The sequence below is a fragment of the Sceloporus occidentalis genome, unplaced genomic scaffold, assembly GCF_023333645.1.
Source record: "Sceloporus occidentalis isolate IW3139 unplaced genomic scaffold, rSceOcc1.0.p SCAF_8, whole genome shotgun sequence".
NCBI classification, from domain to species: Eukaryota; Metazoa; Chordata; class Lepidosauria; order Squamata; family Phrynosomatidae; genus Sceloporus; species Sceloporus occidentalis.
This window is the reverse complement of record NW_028316988.1, coordinates 21,980,857-22,005,785: the sequence shown is the minus strand read 5'-3', so window position 1 is coordinate 22,005,785 and position 24,929 is coordinate 21,980,857. Positions and strand designations below refer to the sequence as shown.

At 42.5% G+C, this 24,929-nt stretch overlaps 1 protein-coding gene across 3 annotated transcripts in view; it reads left to right on the top strand.

The window, feature by feature from the left end:
* Window positions 1-12,038, top strand: part of LOC149308179 (mediator of RNA polymerase II transcription subunit 27-like) — a 105,016-nt gene extending 92,978 nt beyond the window's left edge. Inside the window, exons 7-9 of one of the 3 annotated variants that reach the window (XM_089535258.1) lie at window positions 4,690-4,767; window positions 9,902-10,074; window positions 11,563-12,038. In XM_089535258.1, coding sequence (XP_089391384.1) covers window positions 4,690-4,767; window positions 9,902-10,036 — 213 coding nt within the window. In that variant the 3' untranslated portion in view covers window positions 10,037-10,074; window positions 11,563-12,038. Of the gene's footprint in view, window positions 1-4,689; window positions 4,768-9,901; window positions 10,449-11,562 lie in introns of those variants that run through there. The other 2 variants (XM_089535257.1, XR_016282132.1) reach the window with 2 other exon arrangements.
* The last annotated feature ends 12,891 nt before the right edge of the window (window positions 12,039-24,929 follow it).

Here is a 24,929-nt window from a genome sequence, read left to right as displayed (position 1 = left end):
TTTGTTTGTCAGCCAGACGTGTGCCTCCCTGTGTCTTGCTCATTTGTGTGTCAGCAAGCCTTGTGCCTCCCTGTGATTCGGAGGATCCCTGGGCCTGTTTAATTTGGTAGGGGAAGAGTTCCCAGAGGGCCCATTACGGCTAAGATATTTACCACAGTTCCCCTGGAGACTGGCTTGAACGCCTTCTGGGGTGAATAAGCTTTTATAACCACCCAGTCAACCAGCAGGGTGGGTTTTGGAGAATAGAGCCATAAAATAGAGGGAGGAATCTCTGAAAGGGCAGAAACACAAAGAGCTGAGAAAAGGTTGGCGCATCTCCACATTTTTCTGACATTTTAAACTCTGCAGGTGCAAAGACAGTGCCAATCTTTAACCTTTTTATTAACTCTTCAGACGTCTCCAACCGGTAATCCAAAAGGAAAAGGAAAAGCTTTTTATCATCAAAGGTCTTTGTTACCACCATTTTCCAAAGGTTTGCAAAGAGTTTTTTCAGCATAAAAATGAAACCTATGGGAAACATTAAATTCTCAAAATATAAACATTTTAGAAGAGATATATGTTAAACATATTACCCCGTGAAATATTTTGAAAGAAATGAATACATACTAAAATGCCTCCCTTTTCATTTCTACCCTGGTAGCTGCCAGTCGTTTACATGTCTGTCAGTTCATTTCAACACGGAATACCCTGCTCAGAGTTTGATAACTGAGAAAAGTAATATCTAACCAAGAGGTGTTGTGAAAGACCCTTCCCAATAAAACCTGAAGGTACCTAGATCTGGGGAAATTCAGAAAAGTATACCCTAAATGTACCAGATATCTTCTGATATTGGAAGCTAAGCAAGATCATCCCATATTAGTATTTGGATGGAAGACCACCAAAGAGGACCAAATGCTCTAGGCTATATTTCAGTGGAAGGAATTGACAAAACCACTTCTGAGTCTTCCTTTCCTAAGAAACCCTATGAAATTCAAGGGCTGCCATATGTCAACAGGCAGCTTGAAGGCACACACACACATATTATTGTAGTATTTTAAATAAATGTCTATGTTTTAAATGGTGCAAGTGTCCAATTTAAGAATTCTTTAGAAGAGATTCATGCATAAAGGGATGCAGGGCCAGGGCATGGAGGGAGGGGTTCCCACTAATCTTCTCCTGCTTGGCATAGAAATACATGGGGGGGAGGGGTTCCAAATCATATGATGTTAAAGAAGATAACTTTCAAGGTAAGGCTCTCCCATGCACAATAAAATGAACCCAAGCCATTACTACTGCTGCTACCACTGATCACCATTACAGTCCCAGCTTCACCCACACTGACATGGGTCAAGTGTATGGGAACGGTGAAAGGTCTGAATTAAATCTAAGGTTTGAGGGGGGTGCTGGAGATTTTTGTGGGTTTTTTTTCATACTCATGGAGGTCCTGCACCCCAACTCCCACGAGTGTGGAGGATACTTTTTAAAGAATCTATGGACCTCCATTTTCGTTAAAACAAAAACCCAGAGGAAGATACTTGGCTTAGAAGGCAAAAAAAATTAATTATTAAAATAAGAGGATGAGGATGTCAGTGAAATTGAGCAATGTTCTAGGATGTCTGTAGCATAGTTAACATGGAAGAATTGGATATAATTTGGAGCATATGAATGTCTGTCCTGCTTGGTGGTGTGTGAAATAATCTTGTTAATGACTCTTCACATTCAGTTTGCCTCCTAGCTCTTTTTTTTCTCCTTTGGATAAAATGTGCACATGAAAGAATCACAATGCTAGGAGGAGGAGTGAGTGCTGGTGTGGCATACCCACACATACATATACCTACCTTTGCCAGACGGTTAATTGTTTCCCCATCTCCTTGCTGTGTTCCACATTGCAATGTTTGTCACCACTTGTGGGGGGATTCTTCTCCCACACTTCGCTTTCTTCCCAACTGTTTGGTGCCTGCTTTGATCTGCACAAGGAGGAGCACTTTTCTTTTCTCCGCATTTGCTGCTGGTACCAATTGCTTGCTTTTTGTTCAGAAAACATTATTAGTGTTCCAGCAGTGCCATGATGGCTTTTATCTCCCAGTGGAATCTCATTAGCTCTACTTTACAATAGGAACAGCATATGTGCCACTATGCCCAAATAGCCAGTCAGTTTGAATTTATTAATAGCAATGCTTTCCCTCCCCAGCAACTTTCCACCACAACTTCAATGCCTATAATATGTTTTTTTAAACTTTGTTGTGGAAGGATTAGATAAAACAAAACAGAAATCAATTCGTTGGAGGTTAGATGTAACAGAAGGAGAACTGTAGCTTACAGTTTGCTTTTATGTGTAGCTGTTGTGCAATGATAAATCTAAGCATGCTCTGTGAGGAGGAAAACTAGGGCATGATGGAAATCTTGCAAGTTAGAATGGGGATTGAGCTTAATTATTGGCAGTGGGAGAAAGCAAAGTGTCACCTTATGCTGTGGATTTTTAAAAAATGGTTTAGTGGTTCCCAACCTGAGCACATGCAGATTGAAGATTATTAGCTGGGCTGCTATGGTGAGCCTTGGTGGAGAGGAGGTTTCACCCTGCTTTTCCCAACTGTGACCTTTACAGAAATTCAACAGCAGTCTCTGGGTGATTTGCAAGCAGACCAAGTAAGGTTTCTGACTCCCAGTGTTTAACAATAGCACCAAAATTACCTCCCTGCCCTAAATTATAGTGTTGAAATGGAAAAGTGAGTAACCAGAAGTGTGGTTTGATGTGAAGACACTCAAAAAATTACCCAGGCTCAGAATTGTTTAATTCTAACTAAATGATTTCTGTACTTTTTGCCCTCAGTAGAAAAAAACAGTCACTGCCCTAAACCTAAAGGAGGAGGGGAGCCTAGATTTGAGGAAAGAAGACACATAATTCATGCCTGGTTTGGCCTAGAATTTGTGCCTGTTCAGCTACATTTAGTAGCTGCCATCAGCATTGTATATGGCCTCTGCCCTGTCATGGACGGACCATTTTCTGGTCAAAGTAGGACTGAAGGCTACTATCCATATCACTCTCGGGGGTAGAGGACCTATTAAAATAGTCCACCCTCGAAAGCTGATGGAACGCAAATGGTTCCAGGAAGCTCTAGAGGGTTTTATGGCTGGGAACGATGCCGATTCTGTCGAAGCCTTGGTTGATACCTGGAATAACGATCTTACCAAGGCCATAGACATTATCGTTCCCAAGCGTCCTTTCCGGCCCGCTTTTAATAAAAAACCATGGTACACCAAAGATCTTCGTCAAATGAGGCAGACAGAGGGAGCCTGAAGGGTGATTCAGATACCATTGTTGTATTGTATTGCATTGTTCTGTTTTTATATTGTTAGCAGGTATTGGTTTTAAACTGTAATACTGTTTGTTTCGATGAGAACTGATTACAGATTGTACTGCATGAAGTGGTGTACAAATATTGTAAATAAAATAAATTAATATTTTTGGCTGAAAAGTATGTAAACAGTTTGTCCAATGAACTTGAAAACAGCCACCAGATAATCTACAATTTACAATTTAAAATTTAGGAAAAAAGAGAGTCCGGGAGGGGAGATGGTGGAGGTGAGGATTTCCCTCCTGGAGTATTTTTGTAGTGCTCCCACTTGTTAGAGATTCCACAAAGCTAGGCTGGGCTTAACCCACAGAGCTAGAACCAAGAGAGAATTAGGCCCCTTTTCACTGCTGTCAGATCCTGAAATACAAGCCCTTGATGTAGCAGCTTTTTCGGTAGATCTCAGTATGCAGCTTTCTTCTCCCTTTAGTACTACTAATTATGTTAACAACTGTGTTGAAATCTCTCTGGTGCTCTTAATTCAAGAATTTTACGTTAAAACTAGAGCCGTTATTCAGGGGGACAAAGGTAGTTGTGTAAATATTTTGCCAGCAGCAGAGTGTAAGGACTCTCTCCTTTGAGGGCTCTCCTTTCTTTTTAAAGCTGTAGCCCCATGAAAGTGAGGAAAGCCTATCGCTCAGTGGCTGAGCACATGCAGTTAGCCCCGAGCTCATTCCTCAGCACTTTTAGGTAGGGTTCCTCTTCATAACTTTATAGAGCCAGTGTCAGTCAGTATAGATAATATGGAGCTAAATGGACAAATGCTCGGACTTCATATAAGCTAGTTTCCTGTTAGACATTGGCTGATGTTGAAATGCTCCATACCTGGGTGATTGCACTGGAAGGCTTTGGATATATGTAAAATGGCTTGTACACTTGAAATGGACATACTGATGAAATCCTAGACACACACACACAGCCTCAGTTTGGATCTAGTGGCACAGAGTAGATGTGAGACTAATTCCCTAGAAATTCCCTCTTCCAGCTAAAGCCACACATATCACACCTCACATCTCATATCTGTTCAGGAAAATGCCCTGACTTTGCAAGGAGGTTGCATGAGGCTGGAACAAGAAGGGAGAGAGAAGGAAAGCCCAGTATTATGAGCCTCATTGTTTCTTCCCTGTCATCTCTTTTTACAGTGTAGCTCTATAACATTTACTGAAATGCTTTAGATAAATGCTGTTCTACCCATATTGTATTTTGTAAAAGACTCTTAATTTTCTCACACATTCAGAGAAAGGTCAGAAGGATACCCTGATAGAACTGTATGATCCTGATGTCAAGGACCAGATTTCATAGTGTGACTGATGACTTTTCCTTTCTCTCTTTTTCTCTCCCCTGTTCCCACTTCCAGGTAACTGACCATGCTACGACGGCCCTGCTGCATTACCAGTTACCTCAGATGCCAGATGTGGTGGTCAGGTCTTTCATGGTACGTTTCCTCTCATGTCCTAACTTTATAAGAGACAAGTACAATAAAATACAGTTACCCCTAGATATGTTTGCAAGAGAGTTGATGACAAGATGTTGGGTATTGATTGTCATGATCCAAATCATACTCCATTTCAGAGAAGCATGGAGCATTACCTCTCATTAAAAAGTTACATTAGAGTCTCTCCAAAACAGGGAATTTACAACCTAACCCTACAGTTCAGTTGTGCAAGGCGACATTGTTGAAAAAGGAGAAAGAGGGGGATAAATGTCGGTAACAGTGAGCCAAGACAAATGGAAAGCAAGAAGTACAAGTTACCTCAGGCTGGCATACTCAGTCTCTCATATAACACTTTGTACATGAGAGAATTGCTTTAGAAAGGCAGGAAAAAAACATCAAGATGGAAAGGACTAAAACTAGCCTCACATTGCAGTTTTGTATTCTGAGTTAAAGAAGAGCCGTGATTAGCCATAGAATTCAATGATATAGCTGTGTTAGTCTGTAGAATCTTTAGAACCAAAAGCATCTGAAGAAGTGAACTGAAGTCTATGAAAGCTCATGCTGCCAACTTCTTTCTTTCAGTTAGTCTCAAAGGTGCTACATGATCTCTCTACATGCTTAGCCATAGTGATGGCTACTGTAAGAGTAGGTTCTAAAGTGTGCTTTGTATGCAGAAGGTCCCAGGTTCTGGTGAAAACGGATCTCTTGTTGCTGCACCAGGAGGGGCTTGTCTGCCTGGGACCCCCAAAGAGCTGCCATAAGCAAGCATTGGCTGCACTAAGATTATTGAACTGTACCTGTATTAAAATAATAGGTAACAGGCTGCCTATACTTTTATTGAAAGTAGTATAATACAATCTTGAAGAACCACTGCCATTAGTCCTAGGCTCAGATGAATCAGTGAACTGGTTTAATACAGAAAAGCTTCACAAAAAAGGCATAGGAAAGGAAAGTTACATGTCATGGAAGAGCTTGTGCCTTTCAAGAGTATGTTTCTACAGTTCACTGCCCCTATCCTCTAGTTGACAGAGCTTGGGTACAGGTCTTAAGAGACCTAGTGCAAAGTAGAATGGCAAATGAAAATTTAAAGCATCTTTATCCACTCAAATAGACCCTGTGCCCCTCCTCCTCACCACTACCACGTTTTGTGAAAGGTTGCAAGAGCACCTGAAGCACAAAAAACCTACCAGAACATTCACTTGGGCTGCCTGGCTAAATTCTATATGAATGAAGCACTTTCCTTGCTACATCCCATTTTGCTTTGAAGAGTTCTTTATCGGCAAATGCACTTTTGATGAGCGGCATCCAGTCATGGACTCAGTCCCCCAGTGAAATGTGCATCTGAAAATTAATGCATAGTGACTGGGTGGGCACATTTGCCTAAGCTATAGGTTTGCAGTATTGATTTGCTAAAACACTAGTGATAACTTTTAAGAAAGCAAAGCCAGGATGTTCATCCCAAGTGCCAATAACAGTTGATGTCTTGCATATCAGGTGTGCAATCCAGTTGACAGGATGTAGTGGAGTCTTAATTATCCAGACAGAAATGGGGGCTGTCCCTTTTCCCAACCTCCACCTCCTTCCAGCAGATGTTTTAAACGTGTAATTTGACCTGATGTACTGTTTTTAAACAAGTTCAGAAAATTTCAGCTGCTTTCAGTAATGAGACAATGCCACAGTAAACTGAAATCGTGCCATTTGGTTGCCATTAGCGCCTTTGCTGCAAGAGCAGGCCTTGGTTCTTCTTGGGGGAAACTATTGACAGCCAAGATTGAGAGGGAGCTCAGATGAAAACAGAAGGATTTGTTTCAATAAATGTGACCAACCTCTTCTTCAGAGAACAATTTTCTCTTATCGACATAATTCAATAGGACTTCAGATTACAAGATTCATGAACATCCTTCATGGCACAAATCAACTTGTCTTGGAAGCTTTTTTTAGTTGCGTATTCTCCTTGAATTTGAAATTGAGTTACATAATGTTGATCCCCCCACTGAATTGTAAGAATGACCAACGGGGCATAAACTTAGCTTCAAATCACCTTGCTCAGCATTTATTTGTTTGCTTTGCCCTCCCTCCTGCCATCCCAAGGCCACAGGGCAGAGATGTCCTCCAGTGCCTACCTATTGAAATGCAGCTGAAGTTGGAAGTTATGCTTAAGGCCAAACTATGTGTGACCATAGCCAGGTGGCAGGGGGACTGTTCTCCCCACAGAACGTCCCAGTTCTATCCCTGGCACATCTGGTAAAGCAGATCAGGCAACCTGTGACAAGCGAACTGCCATATTGCACTAAAGCCAGGAATTGACAAAAATGGAAGTGCAAAATGTTGGTAAGGTTGCAGCAAAAATGACACATTATTTTATTTTATTTGTAACCCTGCCTTTCTCCTAGCAAGGGATTCGAAATAGCTTACAGAAATTTAAAACAAAGCCCAGCTAAAATCTTATTTTATAAAAGTTAAAAAACAAACATCCAATTCTGTTTTAAAAGCCCATAATTAAAACAGTTTAAAAACACATATACAGTGTAATTAACGGCTAAAAAGATAATGGCATGGCATACTGCATTCAAAACACCCTTCTGCCACATAATTTAAGCCCCAGCATCTTGCCAGCAGAAAGAGCAGAGAAGAGGCGAACTAAACCTCCCATGGAAGGAAACCCCATCACCTGGGAGTAGCCTTTAAGAAAGTTCTCTCCTGTGTCCACACCAGACAAGCCATCTGTGGCTAGAAAGCCAAAGGTAAAGGAGTTCTGGAATCAAGTAATAGATTTCATCTCATGCATGACAGAAGATTGCTCCTCAGGGAGAATGTCTATTACTTTCAGTTTGGGAAGGAGAAAATAAGCAATTATCTCATAAAGAGCTGATTGGAATGCTTTTGGCCGCACCTAGAGCTGAAATAGCAAAAAATTGGGAGTTGGCACAAAATCTATTGCAAAGAGCCTGGCTAAATAGAATTTGATCTTTGGTTCTCTCTGAGAAGTTAACCTACAAGCTAAAAGGTAATAAGGGAGAAAAAGACTCAAATACAGTACGACCCTCATATCTGCGAGAGATTCATTCCCAGACTTAACAGGGATGGAGAAGATTGGAAATAATAGTGAACCCTATATTTCTGGCTGAGGTTGGCCATATAATCAGACTGGGGACCTCCAAATGCCTAGGAAGACCATATCTTTTAACCGTGCTGCTCCCAACTGCTTTTTTTTAAGGTTCTGGTAGCGGATTACACTGTCATGATTTGTATATCCTTTTGTCATCCACTATATAATCAAAGCAATGGTCTCTGACAATCTCAGTGACTACATCTTGGTGCCTCTCCTGGTCTGGTAATGTTTCAACAAGAGAACCATGTAAGAGAGTCAGAGCAGCCGTTCCTATATGGTTTCTCTCTTTAAAATTCTGCAGCCCTCCAGATGTTGTTGGCTTGCAACTTCCATCAGTCCTAGCCAGCATAAACTATGGTGGGGAATATTGGGAGTACAGCACAACAACATGTGGAGGGGACATATAATTCCCACCCCCTTTGCATTATTTAATACACTGAAATATTTTTGAACGATTTCACTCATGGCATGCAGTTTTCATTAAATGAAAGCAAATTAACTGACAGTGAATGCAGTTCTAATTAAATGAAGTCCTTGCATGAAGGAGTGGAGATTGTAGAGGCCTGCTGCCCAAATGTCCGTAATCTTGCCATGGTTCAAGCCTCTCAGAGTGTTTTACCCAGTTCATATATAATATCCACTCACTGGGTGATCTAATGTGAGTTCAGATGTGCATTTTTGCAACCCATGAGTGGTTTAGAGCCTGCAGAATCCAGTGTTCTCTTGGGCCTAGCAGGAACAAATATCCACACAGTCATCTCACCTGTAAGTAGAGACCTTGCCGTCAAGATCAGAGTGATAAAAAGTAGCCAAGCCCTTCAGGTTGCTATATGGACAAAACCATAACCTAGTGTAAAGCAGAGGTAAACAGAAGGTAGCGCTAAATCTCCTGGTAGGTCACTGGGTAATTCGAGGTAGATTAACCAGGATTTCTGATTCTCAGTTGTTTAGCAATATTAGCTACTAAATGTCTCCCTCCATACCGAAATCAAGGGTGGGGATTGTGCAGCCTGCCAGTTGTTTTAGAAGTGCAACTTTCGTCTTTCATCACCATTAGTTGGCAAGGACTGATGGTGGTTGCAGTGCCACATGATTCCCACTACTGCTATAAATCTTACTGCTGCGATTAAGAAAAGTTGGAACACTTTGTTTTCCTTGTCCAGCTGATTTTGAACAAATATTAACAAAGTCCATGTGGGTAACTCGATGAAACCTTGGTCCTCTAGATGTTTTGGACTTAATTATTTGCACCTTCCCTTACCATTGGGTTTGGCAGGTGTGGTTGATGGCATTTTAGGCAAAGAGAGAGGGGCTCCCCATTGCCAATGTGATGGATAAGGCCGATTGGGATAGGCATGTTATTTTTAGACACTATCAGACATACTGGCCATGAAGTCTCAAGGTCTCTGCCAGCATCCCAAGACTCTAGTCTAATCAGGGTTCCTGGTGATGAAAAATGTTAAAATCCATGTTGGCCATGGAAATCATATCCTTCGCAAGATGCAAAGCACAAAAATGAGAAAGGCTATATGCAAAACTAGTTTTCAAAATGTGGCTACATAGCAGTACATGTTGCATTTCTGTGCTGTGACTTGAACGGATGATATCCGAATACAAAAGGCAAGCTTATATTGACAAGGTCACTTTTGTGAGTGAATGGTCAACGGGAATTTGATTTCAGTCTAGGCAGGAGGAAATTCCAGCTGTCCATGGTGACCCTTTAGTTTCAAATACCTGCTTGTCGCTGCAGGAATTTCTATTTATGTTGTTGCTTATCGAGAATAAGAGAGAACAGGCATGCCAATAAAGTGGACTATCAGCTATACTGTGACCTTGTGGTTTTCTGCAGATTTTTTTCTTTCCGTCTCTCTCTGGCGTGACTCTTTCTCACCTCCATCCTGCCTGAGTCTGGGCTCAAGCCAGGGTACATTTCCTGTCCTCTGCATCATTGGCCTCAGCAGAGGTGGTGACATTGGGAATGCCCGCGTTTGGTTTACTCACTTCTTTCTTTTTCTTTTTTAGACATGGCTAAGAAGTTACACAAAGCTCTTTCAGGCTCCCTGCCAGCGCTGCGGAAAGTTTCTACAAGATGGTCTACCGCCCACATGGCGGGATTTTCGGACTCTGGAAGCCTTCCATGACACATGCAGACAGTAGCACACCATCTGTATGTGGTGGGGCCTGAGAAATCTAGGGTGAGAGGTGTGGAGAGGTCCACCTCTCTGTTTTCATTCTGCTGGCTCTAAGTGTATTTCCTCCCTTAACAGGATCAGTTAGTACAAAAAGAGCCCTAGAGTGTTTGAAAGCGGGGAGTCCTGACCCATTTCCTGGCAATGACTTTGACTTAGTTCAGCTAAACCCACAGGGGCCAAAAGGAATGTGGTGTTACTCCCCAAGATGGTCTTTCAACGGTGCTCAGCTTCAAATACTGAAGTGATCCACTGGGATCAGCCAATACTTGTTATGTTTCTTAAGAATTCTCTTAAGAAACTGTGTATGTTTTGTCCAAAAATTACTCTGCAGTCTAGAAAGTTTTTTCTGTATGAATAAAAGTTGATATTCAACTGTCTCTTGGCTTCAGTTACTGCCTTTCCCTTCTATGAGGGCTCATTGTGGCTGTTTCCATTGTGCTGTTCCCCCCTCAGAATTGTTTAACTTGAGTGAAATGTGCTTTTCCTGATGTTCAATTCTTAATTATTGTGCCATGAAAATGAAGACACAATGGCCTGTTACAGACAGCCAAAATAAAGCTGCTTCGAGTCACAGTGGAGGTATGGTGTTTCAATGATGCATGAGTCCTAAGAGTCCCGAAGTCTCACCAAAGCCATGCTCCAGTCCTAAGGACTGGAGCGTGGCTTTGGTGTGGCTTCTGGACTCTTAGGATGCATGCATCATTGAAACACCATACCTCCACTGTGACTCCAAGCAGCTTTATTTTGGCTGTCTGTAACAGGCCAATATGTCAAAATGACAATAGTATTTGTGGCAAGTGGATTCTGATTGTGATGCAAGCCCTTTGCTGTGACCCTAAAAGCCTGAGATGGACCTTTGACCTCTCTGCAAGTGCTGGGTGCAAAAACAATACCTTCACCCTTCAGTTTATCTCCAAAGTTACTTTGATTACTAATACCTTTTTATGTCAATGTAATTTTACACTTAAAACTTAATTTCAGGGAGACTGGCAGAATGGACGGAGCTGAGGAAAGTGAAGTCCTGGCCTGTCATACAATTGGAAGCCCACAAAGATCAGCCCAAATGAGATTAGTCTCAAAGGTGCTCCAAGATCTCTCTAAAAATAATAGTATATGACATTTTTTACAGCACTTTATAAATATATGTTAATAATAATAATACTTTTTTCATACTTGCCCCAGTCAGGAGCGGAGGGACTGTAAGAGAGCTATAAAAGAGAACCCATCTAGAAATCTGACAGCTTTGGTTTCTCTTTGTTTTTCATTTTACCCATCATAAATATGTTCTGGTTCCATTTTCCTTCTTGTACCATTTTAATTGCACAAAAAATATTAATTTCTGTACATGGATTTGCAAATATATGTAGTTTTTTCAAGCAGTTTTTCTTAAGATCATAATCTTTCAATTCCCGCCCCCTTCCCCCAATGCTGTATGCCTTTTTTGTTCACTTTGTCCTAACAGACGCATTTCAGTATGTCATTTCTGTTCAGAGCATTGCCTCAGAAAATCCTGGGAAGTGTGAATGCAGAAGGGCAGCTGCCTTCTGCTTCGCCTCCTGATTTGGAAAAGTGTGAACGTGATGGTTCCTGTGGAAATGCGAACATCTGTCCCTGTCTGAACTTTTGATGATCGCCTTTCCATTGAAACCTACCAGGGCAAGCAGGGTAAGAACCCAATGAGACTGCTCTGGCTCACACTTCCAGTGTTGCTTTAATTCATTCTCTTGCCATTAAAGCCAGTTACCATGATGTGTCTGCTCAGTTGGCATAGAATCAAGAAGAAGGGCTCCACTAGAGCAGTTGGATTAGAGGCAGGATAGGGCTCTGATGCTGTTTTCCCCCCATGTGTGAAAGCAAAACCAGCAGCAATCTGTCACATTCTTTTGGGAGGGGAGAAACAGATATGTTTCCTCTTTGCTAAAATCATAATAATAAAAAAGTATGTTCACAAAAGTATTTTTCATTGGAATCATGTATTATTACTATTTTATGTTCATAAATATTCCACGTTTCTCACAGCACACTATTTTGCTGGTTGTGTAGCTTAGCACAGTTAGATTGAAGGATGTGTAAGTATTTCTACTTGTATGAATTCTGATGCAAACTAGCCATAGCCCCTCCCAAAAAATATGCATGTCAAGACATAAAGATCTCTTAGATTTTGACACATCTCTGGATTATTTGGTACAATTCCCATCTCAACGTGGAGTGAAAATGCACATTTTAGGATGGGAATGTCTACCTGAGGTTAAACTAATTCATAAACTTGGAATATTTTTTAAGAAGTGATAAGAGCCAGTGTGGCATAATGGTTTGAAATGTTGGGACAGGGTTCGAATCCCCGCTTGAACATGAAACCCATGGGTAACCTTAGACAAGTCACACACTCTCAGTCTCAGAGCATGTCAATGGCAAACCTCTGACCAAATCTTGCCAAAAAAACAACAACCCCTGTGACAGGTTGCCTTAGGGTTGCCATAATTTGGAAATGACTTGAAGGCTTGCAACAACAACAACGAGGCATTTCAGCACAAATTTTCTTGCAAATTTCATTCAGTTGCAGATTAATGTGGAAACAGAATGCTCTAGATGCTTGCAAATGAACAGTTGTAACATTGAAATTGACCAAAATAGACTATTCTGTGTACTATATGTCAAAACATTTTCCGTGCAAAGTCAGGGAGAATCCTGAAATGACCTTGGCAGTGGAAGAGTTTGGTGCTGCAACTTGAGACACCCAGTCTGGATTTTTGAAACAGTAAGCCACCTTCTTTGAGTTAAACTGCAAGGACTGAGAAGCTGTTTGCAGGAGTGAGCAAATTTGGATTGGAACTCTTCCTGTCAGTAACCTGTTCTGGCAAAAAAACCTACTTGTCTTTCAAACCACATCCTGAAAGAGACTGCTTGAGACCTTTCAGTTCGTTCTGTTTAACCAGATCAAAAACAAGGCAAGATGTGCTTGAGGAATAATGAAGTACAAGGCGAGGACGTTTAGCAAAGCTTATTACCAAAAAAAAGAGTGTGTTTTTAATTTATTTTGTAAGAAATGGATAAGGAAATAAGCTGGAATGTGTCTAGAGGAAGGTGACCAAAATGGTGAAGGGTCTAGAAACCATGGGTTACTTTCCCAACATATATTTTAAAAAGATGATTCCCAAAATCTCAGGTGTTTTGAAGACCTTTGCATGAAAGCAAATTTGCAATCTAGGAAACTTGTCCCAATAATGTACAAAAATCTAATCCATCTTGAGGGGTAGAGAGGCCTGGCCTGGAAGACAAAGAGCCCTCCTCCAACCACCATCTTGAGGGGGAGAGAGGCCTTGCAGTTTTTTGTATTGTGTTGCAATTTTACTGTACACCACTATGATCATTTCGGAATAGCGGTCTATAAATAAAAATTATTATTATTATTATTATTATTATTATTATTATTATTATTATTGTATAATATGAGGTCAAGGCTGAGAACCTGATGGGAAATGTACTGAATACACAAACGTCTGAGACCAGTGGGCAAAGTTGTTGAACCTGCCACCATCAGCTTCAGTTGGAGAGCATTTCTATAAACTATTGCACAATTGGTACTTAACGCCATTGAAGCTTTGTAAACTGATCCATTTGTTCCCCCAACAATGTTGGAGAGGTTGTAGGAATAAGGGAACTATGATTCATATATGGTTACTATGCAATAATGTTAAACATTTTTGGAATTATGTTTTAAAATGTTGGTCTGTTACGCTGCCATTATTGTAAAGGCTTCCTCCTTCCTCATCCCTTAAATATATACTCCCAAGTATTTTTTCTTCATCATCTTATTAAAGTTGCCTTCTGGTAGTTGGAGCAAGCGCATAAGATGGATTTGTCGTGAGTTCCCATTAAATAGGGAAAAAACACCCTCCTCCTTTTCTTGATCTTGTAGATCTTGAAAAACGCTACAGCTTGCAAAATCCATCTTTAAGAAAGCAACTTAATTAGCATGAGCTGCATTTTGCAAGCCAGAAACTGTCAGCTGGTGTGTAGTGTGCATTTCAATTCCTTTCCTCCACTCCCACAACAAGCATGGGGCGTTCATGCTCTTCGTACCAAACACCAACAAACCCCTTTGATTTCTCCTGTGATATTGGACAAATGTAACAGGCCACCTTTTTTTAATTTTCTGCTCCTGGGTCTCCTTTGTCCTCTTATGCATTTTTCATAGTGACTTGCTGCTCCTTCCTTGCCTGCCCTGTGAACAGTATTGATCGACTGATTAAGCTATCAAGCCACGGCAAGCAACTTTTTAATTTTCTAACCAAAGGTCTTTGGGTTTCTACTCAGAGAACCGCTGCCCTTTTGGGTTCCCTCTCCCATAGGAACTAAAACAATATCTAAGAATGCCTGCATGCCTTACCAGTGCTAACTGGGACTGAAACTCTGGGTTATCACCTACTGATCTGGCAACCTTGCCTCTCCAAAGGGAAATAACAATCCACAAACATTTAGAAGGCAATGTCATATAACTGCTGGCGGAGGATTTCTAGACTATACCTTGCAAGAGGAAAGGCTGGTTTTCTGTGGCCATTTTGGTTAAACTTTTTAAGACTTCTGTGGTCACTGGGGGGCAGAGCTAGAAGCCTAATTCTAACTGGAAGGGGTTTATACCCCAGAAAGGCTGAGTGAATACAAGCTGCTTTGTCCTCAGATTGCCTGGGAAACCTGTCACAGCCAGTTTTCTGCATCACCTTCCCAGGAGTAATAGCCCCTTTACCAGTGTTTGCTTGGTTCATTTTAGTTCAGTGAGATGTAAACTTCCATGTTTAGCCTGAAGAAGAGACAGTTAAGACCTGATACGATAGCCCTGTTTAAGGCTTCACATTGAGGATGGAGCAAGCTTATTTTCTGCTGCTCCGGAGAATAGGACCTGGAACAATGGATGCAAGCTCCAGGAAAAGAGGTTCCACCTCAACATTAGAAGGAATGTCCTGACAGTAAGAGCTGTTTGACAGTGGAACACTCTTCCTTGGAAAGTGGTGGAGTGTCTTTCTTTGGAGGTTTTTAAACAGAGGCTGGATGGCCATCTGTCAATGGGGATGCTTTGATTGTGATTTCCTGCATGGCACAGAGTTGGACTCGGTGGCCCTTGCGGTTTCTTCCAACTCTATGATTCTATTATTAAACACCACATTTCTGCCACCTGCCCCTCTGTGTTATTGCAGACTAATTCACAATACAGAAGGAATGCAAATGTGTGAAAAAGAACAGTGGGCTTCAGTTCTATACACAGTACCTGGAAATTATTCCCATTGAATTCAGTACTTTTTATGCCCGAAGAGATGTGCACACGCTGTGCCGTCAGATATGGTGTCAGTGTGGCATATTTGCTTGTGCATGCACACACAGAGAGAAAGATGTGATCTGGGTTAAATGCAATTTCCTCTGGAAGAGATCCCACCGATCATCCTTCTGAACTAATGCTTATTCAAAAGGAAATGAAAAGAAGAATTGCAGGACAGCGAAGGAGGGGGGATGCTTCTCTATATCCATTTGTTTGAGAAAAGGGATGGCGCCTTCCAGAATTCCGGTTTAGACAGGAAGCCTCCTCCAATTCTTTGTACTCTGCCTTTATGCTTAGCTTTTTTAATATTTCGTTTGTGCAACATTCTTGACCAGTTTGGGAGGCAGCTATTAATTATTGTGTGAAAAACTTTTCTGGTGGTGGTTTGTTTAGTTTTCATCTTACTCTTTGACTGAGAACTGATGGTTGAGTGATGTTGTTTTCCCTTAGCTTTAGTTAAAAAGAAGTGTGATCAGAACCAGAAAAGGGGGGTAGAAAACTTGTTTTGATACTTCTTAATACGTGAAAGACAAGTGCGCCGTGCGCGGAAGTCATATGCTGCGATTCTTTTCCTTCAGTTCTGAGAAGCAATGGCACCCAGTTATCGGTTTCAGCATGCAATAATAAGGATGGAATCCAAGTCAGAAAGTGAGATAGAACTAGAGAATCATAAAGTTGGAAGGGACCCCAAGTGCCATCACAGTCAAAGCCTTCCTGAGAGATGGCTATTTCTGCTTAAAAACCTCCAAAGAAGCGGACTTCACCACTTTCTCAGGCAGAGGATGGATTCAAGCTGCAGGAAAAGAGATTGCACCTCAACATGAAGAAGACCTTCCTGATGGTAAGAGCTGTTCACCACTGGAATACACTCTCTCAGAGAGAGATGCAGTCTCCTTCTTTGGAGGTCTTTCATCAGAGGCTAAATGGCCATCTGTCAGAGGGAATGCTTTGCTTGTGTATCCCTGCATGGCCAAAGGGGCTTGGACAGGATGGCCATTGAGGTCACTTCCAAATAAAGGAATCTGTGATGCTATGATTCTAGGTGGAATCTCTTTTCTTGCAGTTTTAATCCATTGCTCAGAATATCCTATTCTCAGTAGCTGCAGAAGACAAGTGTGCTCCATCCTCAATATGATACACCTTCAAACATTTCATAGAATCCTAGAGTTGGAAGAGACCCCAAGAAGTCCCTCGGAGTGTAGTGGAGTCTCCTTCCTTAGAGGTCTTCAAACAGAGGCTGGATGGCCATCTGTCGGGGGTGCTTTGATTGTGATTTCCTGCATGGCAGGGGTTGGACTGGATGGCCCTTGTGGTCTCTTACAACTCTATGATTCTATGATTCATCCAGTACAACCCCATTCTGCCATGCAGGAAATCTCAATCAAAGCATCCCAATTGACAGATGCAGCCTCTGTTTAAAGCCCTCCAAGGAGGGAGACTCCATTACACTCCAAGGAAGTAGTGTGTTCCACTGTCGAACAAACAGATGTTTTTAAACAGATCCACATTTTTTCATTGTTCATGTTTTCCTAAATCGTTCACCGTGTTATCAATTCAAAAGTGAGCTTTCCTCATCTCTTCCTCTTTTTCTTCCTCCATCAAGTTTATTATCAATAGCGATGTCTTATCTTTATGTATACTTAAACCCATAGCTAAACTAAATCATTCTAATTTATCTAGCATATGCTTTACATTTTTGACTTGGTTGGCCAGGTTAAGGAGGAGGTCATCCGCAAATGCTCTTGATTTAAATTCTATGATTCTAAATTCTTTTTTATTTTATTTTAACCGCCTCTATATTTGAATCCTCTCTAATACTACGCATTACAAACTCTGATACTATCAAAAACAATAAAGGTGTTTCAGCTGATACTGTTGAAGCAGGTTTCAATTGAGTGGGAGAACAAACTTCATGCTAAATTCCTAGCTAAGCGATAATTCAGACAAGGGGCTTTTCTGGCTCACATCTTATATTTTTAGCCAACGCACTGCTGTGGTTCCCTTCATCTCAGCATCGGATGTTTATATATAGGTTCTTAATTCCTGCAAGGTTCACTCACAAATGTTACAATCTTAATGTTTCCCAACTGCTTTTCGATTAATCTTAATGCCTAATCTCACATCTTGTTATGGATGACGAAAATACACATGCTTCTGTAGAACAGTAATATTCAGCCAAATTACAAACACACACAGACACACACACACACACTGATTTATTTGTTACTCCTCTCTAACACATTTCTTTTAAATGAGTGTCATAATAAATGATTAAAGTCTGTGCTCAGCATTTATACACTAAGAGCATAAGAGCTATTCAGACAGACATAATGAATTATTCAAATAACTAGTAATTATTAGGGCAGTCAACCGGTTATAGATTTTGTTCCTATTGATTAGTCTTCTCCTTTTTAATTGATTTTATGCTGTGATCCCATGCACATGCACTTGCATGCGCGGAGGCCCCAATGGCCTTCTGAGTACCTAGGCATAACGGCATTGCCTGGTTGATCAGTAAATGGCCATCAGTTTCCTTCACACACCCCTCCTTTGAATGGCTGCTGTCTTTCATTCAACAACTGGCACCCTTCTTTCCTCTCCAGCTGTCCCAATTTAGCAGGGATAGTCCCTCTCAATCCTGTCATCTCACATTTTCAAGAACTTTTAAAATAGCCTGTTTTTCGGTCCTCCTCCCACTTCCCTATTTCTCCCCAGCTTACTTCTGACAGCTATAAAATCTGTCAGAATCGAATTGAATCTAGAATCACAGAATCATAAAGTGGGAAGAAACCACAAGGGCCATCCAGTCCAAACCCCTGCCATGCAAGAACTCACAATCAAAGCATCCCCGACAGATGGCCATCCAGCCTCTGTTTGAAGACCTCCAAAGAAGGAGACTCCACTACACTCCGGGGGAGTTTGTTCCACTGTCGAACAGCCCTTACTGTCAGGACGTTCCTCCTCATGTTGAGCTGGAATCTCTTTTCCTGCAACTTGCATCCATTGTTCTTGGTCCTGTTCTCTGGAGCAGCAGAAAACAAGCTTGCTCCCTTCTCAATATGACATCCCTTCAAATATTTAAACAGGGCTATCATATCACTTCTTAACCATCTTTCCCCCAAGCTAAACATATCAAGCTCCCTAAATCACTCCTCATAGGGCATGGTTTCCAGACTCTTCACCATTTTAGTTGCCTTCCTTTGGACATGCTGCAGCCTGTAGACATCCTTTTTGAATTGTGGTGCCCAGAACTTCCCTTGATCTGGACAGGATGCTTCCACTGATGCAGCTTAGCCATAGCAATAACAAGTACATTTCTAGACTGCTTAAGCACTCCCTAAGCGGTTTTACAAAGTGTAAGCTAATTGCCCCCAACAACCTGGGTACTCATTTTAGCAATCTACAGAAGGATGCCAGGCTGAGTGGACCCTGAGCCCCTGGCTGGGATTGAACTCACAACCTTGTCATTTGTCATTTATGAGTGAGTGGCTGCAGTACAAGCATTTAACCACTGCGCCACCAGGGCTTTTCTAGAATCGCATTGGCCTTTTTAGCTGGTGCATCAGTTCTTTTAATAGCCTTGGATGTAGTTCATCTGGACCTCAAGATATGAATTCATTTAGATTAACCAAGTATTCCTGTATTGCCATTTTACTTATTCTGTGCTGAATTTCCTCTATTCTGTCCTCTGCTCCATTTTTTCCTCAGGTTGAACACCTTTTTCCTTTTGTGAGAAGACTGAGGCAAAGAAGGTGTTGAGTAGTTCTGCCTTGTCTCTGTCTTCTGTTAGCATTTTGCCATCTTCTCCAGGTAGTGCCTCTACTATTCCCTTCTTCCTTTTGCTATGGACATACCCTGCCCCCCAAAAAGCCCCTTTTGGTAATCTATCCTGGTTTCTTGAGACGCTTCCCAGTTTTCCTCCTTGTTGGAGCAGTTTGAAATTGTGCCTTCAGTATCTCCCTTTTGAGAAACCTCATCTGTTCTGAACTCCACTGTTACTGCCTGCTCAAGATCAGATCAAGGAGGAGAGGATGCAACATTGTCCAGGCCAGGAGGATTATTATTATTTGGAAGTGGCACAGCTTAGTAGTGAAGTCTCTGACTTGCTTGTCCAAGGTCCCAGGTTCAGTTCCTGGCATCTCTGCATATGATGGGAATAATTCCAGGCTGAAACTTTGGAGCGTTGCTGCCAGTCAGTGCAAGCTGTCATAAAATCAATGAGTTGGAAGGACACAAAGGGCCATCTAGTCTGAGCCTCTGCCATGCAGGAATCCACCGCTAAAGTACTTCCTAAAGATTGGCATCCAACTTGTGTTTAATCACTACCTCTCTCCTCCAACTTCAACAGAGATTCTGATCTAGATCTAGTTAAGAGAGCAGGACATGACACAGCTGGTGGTAACAGACAATTCAGTTTAGTTTCAGGGCCATGCTTAGTTTCAGGGCCAGGGAGAGCAACCATGCAGCCTGAGAACAGCCAGATCACTTTGGCCCTGACAATAGGCAGAACACTGGATTTTCCTTGATGGCAACATGGCCTTTGTCCATGGGATCAGCCACAGCCAGTCTGAACAAAATTCAGAAGGACTGTGCTCTGAAGGTGGATAAATCAAATCTGGCAATGGGGAAGGCTGAGAGGGGAAATGCAGCTGGGAAGAAGAATGGACTATGTTTCTTTTAAATGTCTCTAAGTCGATAGGTGAAAACCAAGGGAATGCTTTGGAAGACAGCAATTGTCCTTTCACACAGTTCAGAGAAGTTCAGACTAAAAATAGATGATGCTGCCCACCCACTGCCATCTTATCGTTTCCTCTTAGTTTCACTGGTCCCTTGCTGGAGGCTTGGGCAGAAACTCTAACCATGTGCTGCATGTCCTCTTTTTCTCCTGCTCTGAATTGTTGTCACTACTCCGTTTCCAACCTGTGCGTGTTCTTGGGTGCCTTCAAGTTGTTGCTGACTTAAACCCTAAGGTAAACTTATCATGGGATTCTTCTGAGGCTGAGAGTGTGTGACTTACCCAAAGTCACCCAGTGGGTTTCCAGGACTCAGACGGGATTTGAATGCTGGTGTCTCAGAATCTAGTCCAACTGGCTCTTCATATGTATGAAGAAGGTTTACTATTGCTAGTGTTGTTAACTACAGCTACTATTCACCTAAGACAGAGATGCAAATAATGTGACCCTCCAGATGTTGTTGGGCTGCAGTTCCCCACATTCTTCATTATTGGCTGTATTGGGCTAACAGGCTGATAGGACTGAATTTAGTGGCGCCTGGACACCAGAGCTTTTCATCTCTGCTTATACCTAGGCGATGTTGTTGTGGGAGTTGGAAAAGAGGGTGACAGTTGCCCCCTTTCTTACAACCCTCCTGAACCTTTACTATTGGAGTCCCCCAAACAGGAGCACTTCTCTTGCAGAGAGTTGCTGCACAGCAACATTCTGTTGCAGGTCCCACCGGTATAGATAGAAATCAATCCCTTTTTTGTGGGAGGGAGCACACCAAATGGCCCCTTTCATCTCCTCATCTCACAGAGCCATTCTTTTGTCAGTTTCATGCTTGATGAGGTGAGAATGTCTAATCCTAAAGTATTGGAAATCTTTGCACGATCAAAGAATTCTTTCCATATAGGCAGGACTTCAGAAAGGAAGGGACAGCAGCTGAAACAAAGAGGCTTAGAAGCAGAAGTTTAAATGGGGATGTTAGACTCATGGCTGAGCAGATAAAAAGGTGTTGACCTGGTACCCAGACTAATGTCAATCAGGAGGACGCTCTGACATCAGCAAGATGACACTCTATATTGTGGTCCCATCTACACATGAAAAGAGATTCCACCTGAACATTAGGAAGGACTTCCTGAGAGCTTCTGAGTGTGGTGAAGTTCCTACTCTGAAGGTTTTAAATAGAGGCTGGATGCTGGGGATGCTTTGATGGTGTATTCCTGCATGGCAGAATGGGGTTGGACTGGATGGCCCTGTGGGTTTCTCCCAGTTCTATGAGTCTATGTCCCAGCAGAGCCTTCCCTGCTGATCTTAAGTCATGGACATTTGGGCACTGAGGTCTTTCTTCTTGCTTCTAAAAAAGCACCAGCCCTTGAGTCAGGCTCAGAAACAGAGCAACAACATAGCTCTTTCAGATTAATATGGATTCACCAAGTCCTACTGGTTACAGTCCTGGCTGTTGTGTGATCCACTTCTGAATCCTGTAGAAGGGCAGCCCATGCGTAACACATTCTGTTTGCAGTCATTTTAGAGGAGAGAGGCAGATTTATATCAAAAAGTATCATTAGGAAAACTCTTCTCTATGAGCAACCCACCCTGTTAGGTGTATGGGTTCACAGCAAATCAGTGTTCCAAATCCACCTCGATAAACCCATCTGTTCTATACAGATAAAATGTCATCTTGCCTGACAAAATAACCTCTACCTGAACAGTAAAGGTTTCGCTATCTGGCAAAATCAATTGTCACATGGCAAGGAGTTCCACAGTTCCAGTGCAGCCACAGAGAAGGCCCTTCCTCTTGTGATCTTTGACCAAGCCAGCATTGCATTCAGCACAAAGATCTGTCAGGTTTTAAGAGGTGGGCAATGCCAGAATGGGAGGAGAGAGTCTTTTAGAAAGCATTCTGGGTTGGGTAAACTATGAGTATTCCCATTTTCCCCATCATTGGCATTCTGTCTGGGAGTGATGGGAATTGAGGTTCAACAACATCTGGACGAACACAAGCCATCGCAATTAAAGTGATGTCAAACTTGGATTATTTCTGCAGTTCTGGAATCTTCTTCAGCTTTCCATCCACTGGATGTTCCTGGATAATTCTAAATGAATCCTCTGCTTTTCCCAGTGGCCTTTTCTGCAGTCCACCCTCGTTCCACCCCAAGGGAGCCATTGATAGATTAATTTTCAACAAAGACAGGTCAATAATTTATGCCAAGGTTTTCACTCACAACAGAACCCAAGACAGACTCTGATGCACTTTGACAAGGCTGGGCACACCTTGTTTCTAATTAAATCTTGATGCTGAAAATTAAAGAGGGGAAATGGCAGGATTTCGGGTGGAAGGGTGGGTGAAGCAGGTTGGCCGAATGCGGTGTTGGACTCCTGGCAATCCAAGCCCTCTTGGATCAGGGCTGTCTGCTGGGGGGCTTAAAGGTGGGAGGATGCTCACAAGGGAAGGCAGGAATATTTGACAATAAGGATTAACTGTGTGTATGTGTACATGCACACAACTCTATAAATTTTGTAGGGTTTTCTTAGGCAAAGCATACTCAGAGGTGTTTTTCTTAGTTCCTTCCTTTGGGGAGAAATGGCATCCCACTGGAAGGAAGGAAGGAAGGAAGGAAGGAAGGAAGGAAGGAAGGAAGGAAGGACAGACAACAACAACAGCTGGAACCTTACTCTGTGCATCATCCTAGAGGAGAAGGCCTCCTACACTGCCTCCTACAAAATAAGTGCCACTGCATAAGTGAATTTAGGGACATGCATCTTATTGCAGAGTCAGGAGTGTCCATAGGCTGAGGAATCTGTTCCCAATTGGCAGCTTGAGTGCTGCTTGTGAAGATCTTCTAGTTTAGACATAGCGTTTCCCCATTATTAGGTCTGAAAAATAATTTGACAATGTTAATGTCAGCTGAGAGATGTGTTCTTTTCCATCTTGGAGTATGCCCTCCCTCTTCATGTGCTTACTTCTACAATATTCAACACATGGATAGGACTCTGGTGTGTGGCCAAATGCCAGTCTGCCTTTTGGGGGACTGGGGGGGGGGCTGTTTCTAGGTGCCTATTCCATCATTCATTAAGTGAAGCGTGCTTAAATCTGTTTCGTCTTTTGAAAAGGCTAATGCCTTGAAAACGCTAATGAATTATTTGTGGAACCAACACCTCACTCTCGGGTTTGCTGTTCCTCTCCTTGCCCTCCCACCGTCCCCCAAACGCATTGGCAGAGGGGAGGGAACACGTCCCTACAACTAGCAGCTGGGTGACAAGGCTGACCTCAGCTATTTCTAGCTGTGCCGTTCCCCATCAATATTTCAGTTCAGAACTGTCACATCGCCACCGTCAAAAGTCTGCTGAGTCACCGTCCCTCTCTGCAGCCTTGGCTGCTCCTGACCTTTGCAGCTCATGATGGGTCTTCATTTCCATGTGATTTCAAGTTAAGAACTGAACAGAAGGGATTAACCCAGTCTCCCCTGCTCCCCCTGAATGTCTTTGGTTACAGATCCCATTGTCATTGGGCAATGCCTGGGGATTATGGGAGTTGTACATCAACACATATAGAGGGCTCCAAACGGAGGGAGGGTCCATTAGACAAATGAGAGGGCTCAATGACTGACAGTCATGATAACCTAATAGAGCTACCATGCTTAGAAAGAGTATATCATCATAGAACTATATAGTGTAGGAGGGTAACCCAAGGATCATCTAGCGCAGTGATGGGGAACCTTTTAGAGACCGAGTGCCCAAACTGCAACCAAAAACTCACTTATTTATCGCAAAGTGCCGCATCCCTCTGGATTTCTAGTGAAACTCTAGTGAAGTCTGTATTGGGACGATGGTGCATGTGCCCACAGAGAGGGCTCTGAGTGACACCTCTGGCACGTGTGCCATAGGTTCGCCACCACTGATCTAGCGTAACCCCCTCCCTATTAGTGCAGGAAGTCCCTAGCAAAACCATCCTACAAAGATGGCCATCAAACCTCTCTGTACATAATGCCAGGGAAAGTGAGGCCACCCTGCTGAGGGCAATTATTCAGAGCTTGCCCAGCTTCTGCCTCAAGAACTTGGTGAACCAATCTGCAGTCTTTGGGACCAGTCTTGTAATGGATGGACCCTCAAGCACAGGGTGCTTTCAGGTGGAGGAGTGTCCCTTGGCAGCACTTCAGCCAGAATACTGACCAACAGAGAAATATCCTCATGGAAAAGAAAGAGACGAGGACTAGAGATTGGACTGCCAGGTGGAATGCTCTGCCCTCCCTCCACCATCTGCCACCTGAGGCAGCTGCCTCACCCTTTCTTGTGCCAGGGATGGTCCCCAGTGCAGATCCTTGACAGCTGAGCTGCGGTGGGAAGGAGAAACTGTGAGGACAGATACATGCACAGAAAATGCAGGAGTAACTTTCCAGTTTTAGAATGACAAGTTTGGAACAGCCAACATTTTAATGTCTCATTCTTTCAAACTGCAGCAGAGAGAGATGATGAAGGAGAAGAGGCCTGAGTGGCAGATTTGGGGAGAATTGGGGAAGGAGGGGGAATGAATTTTGAAAAAAGAGAGGCCAAGGTCGTTTTCTTTGCCAGTCTTAACAACTCCCTCAGTTTCTTGTTGTCTTTAAACAAAAAACAACAAAAAAGCTGTCTTTCCCAAGATCACTGTCAAAAACAGATCCAAAGTGTAACAGCTTTGGGGGTGGGGAGAGATAAAGCAGCCTTCCTCTCCGTTTTATCAAAACAAAGGCAGGTACAAGTTTTGGTTCATTATTTATTTCCATAAATTCCTTCTGTGAACAAGGTGACTTTCTCTCTCTTTTTAGAGGAGGGAAAGAGAGAAAGAG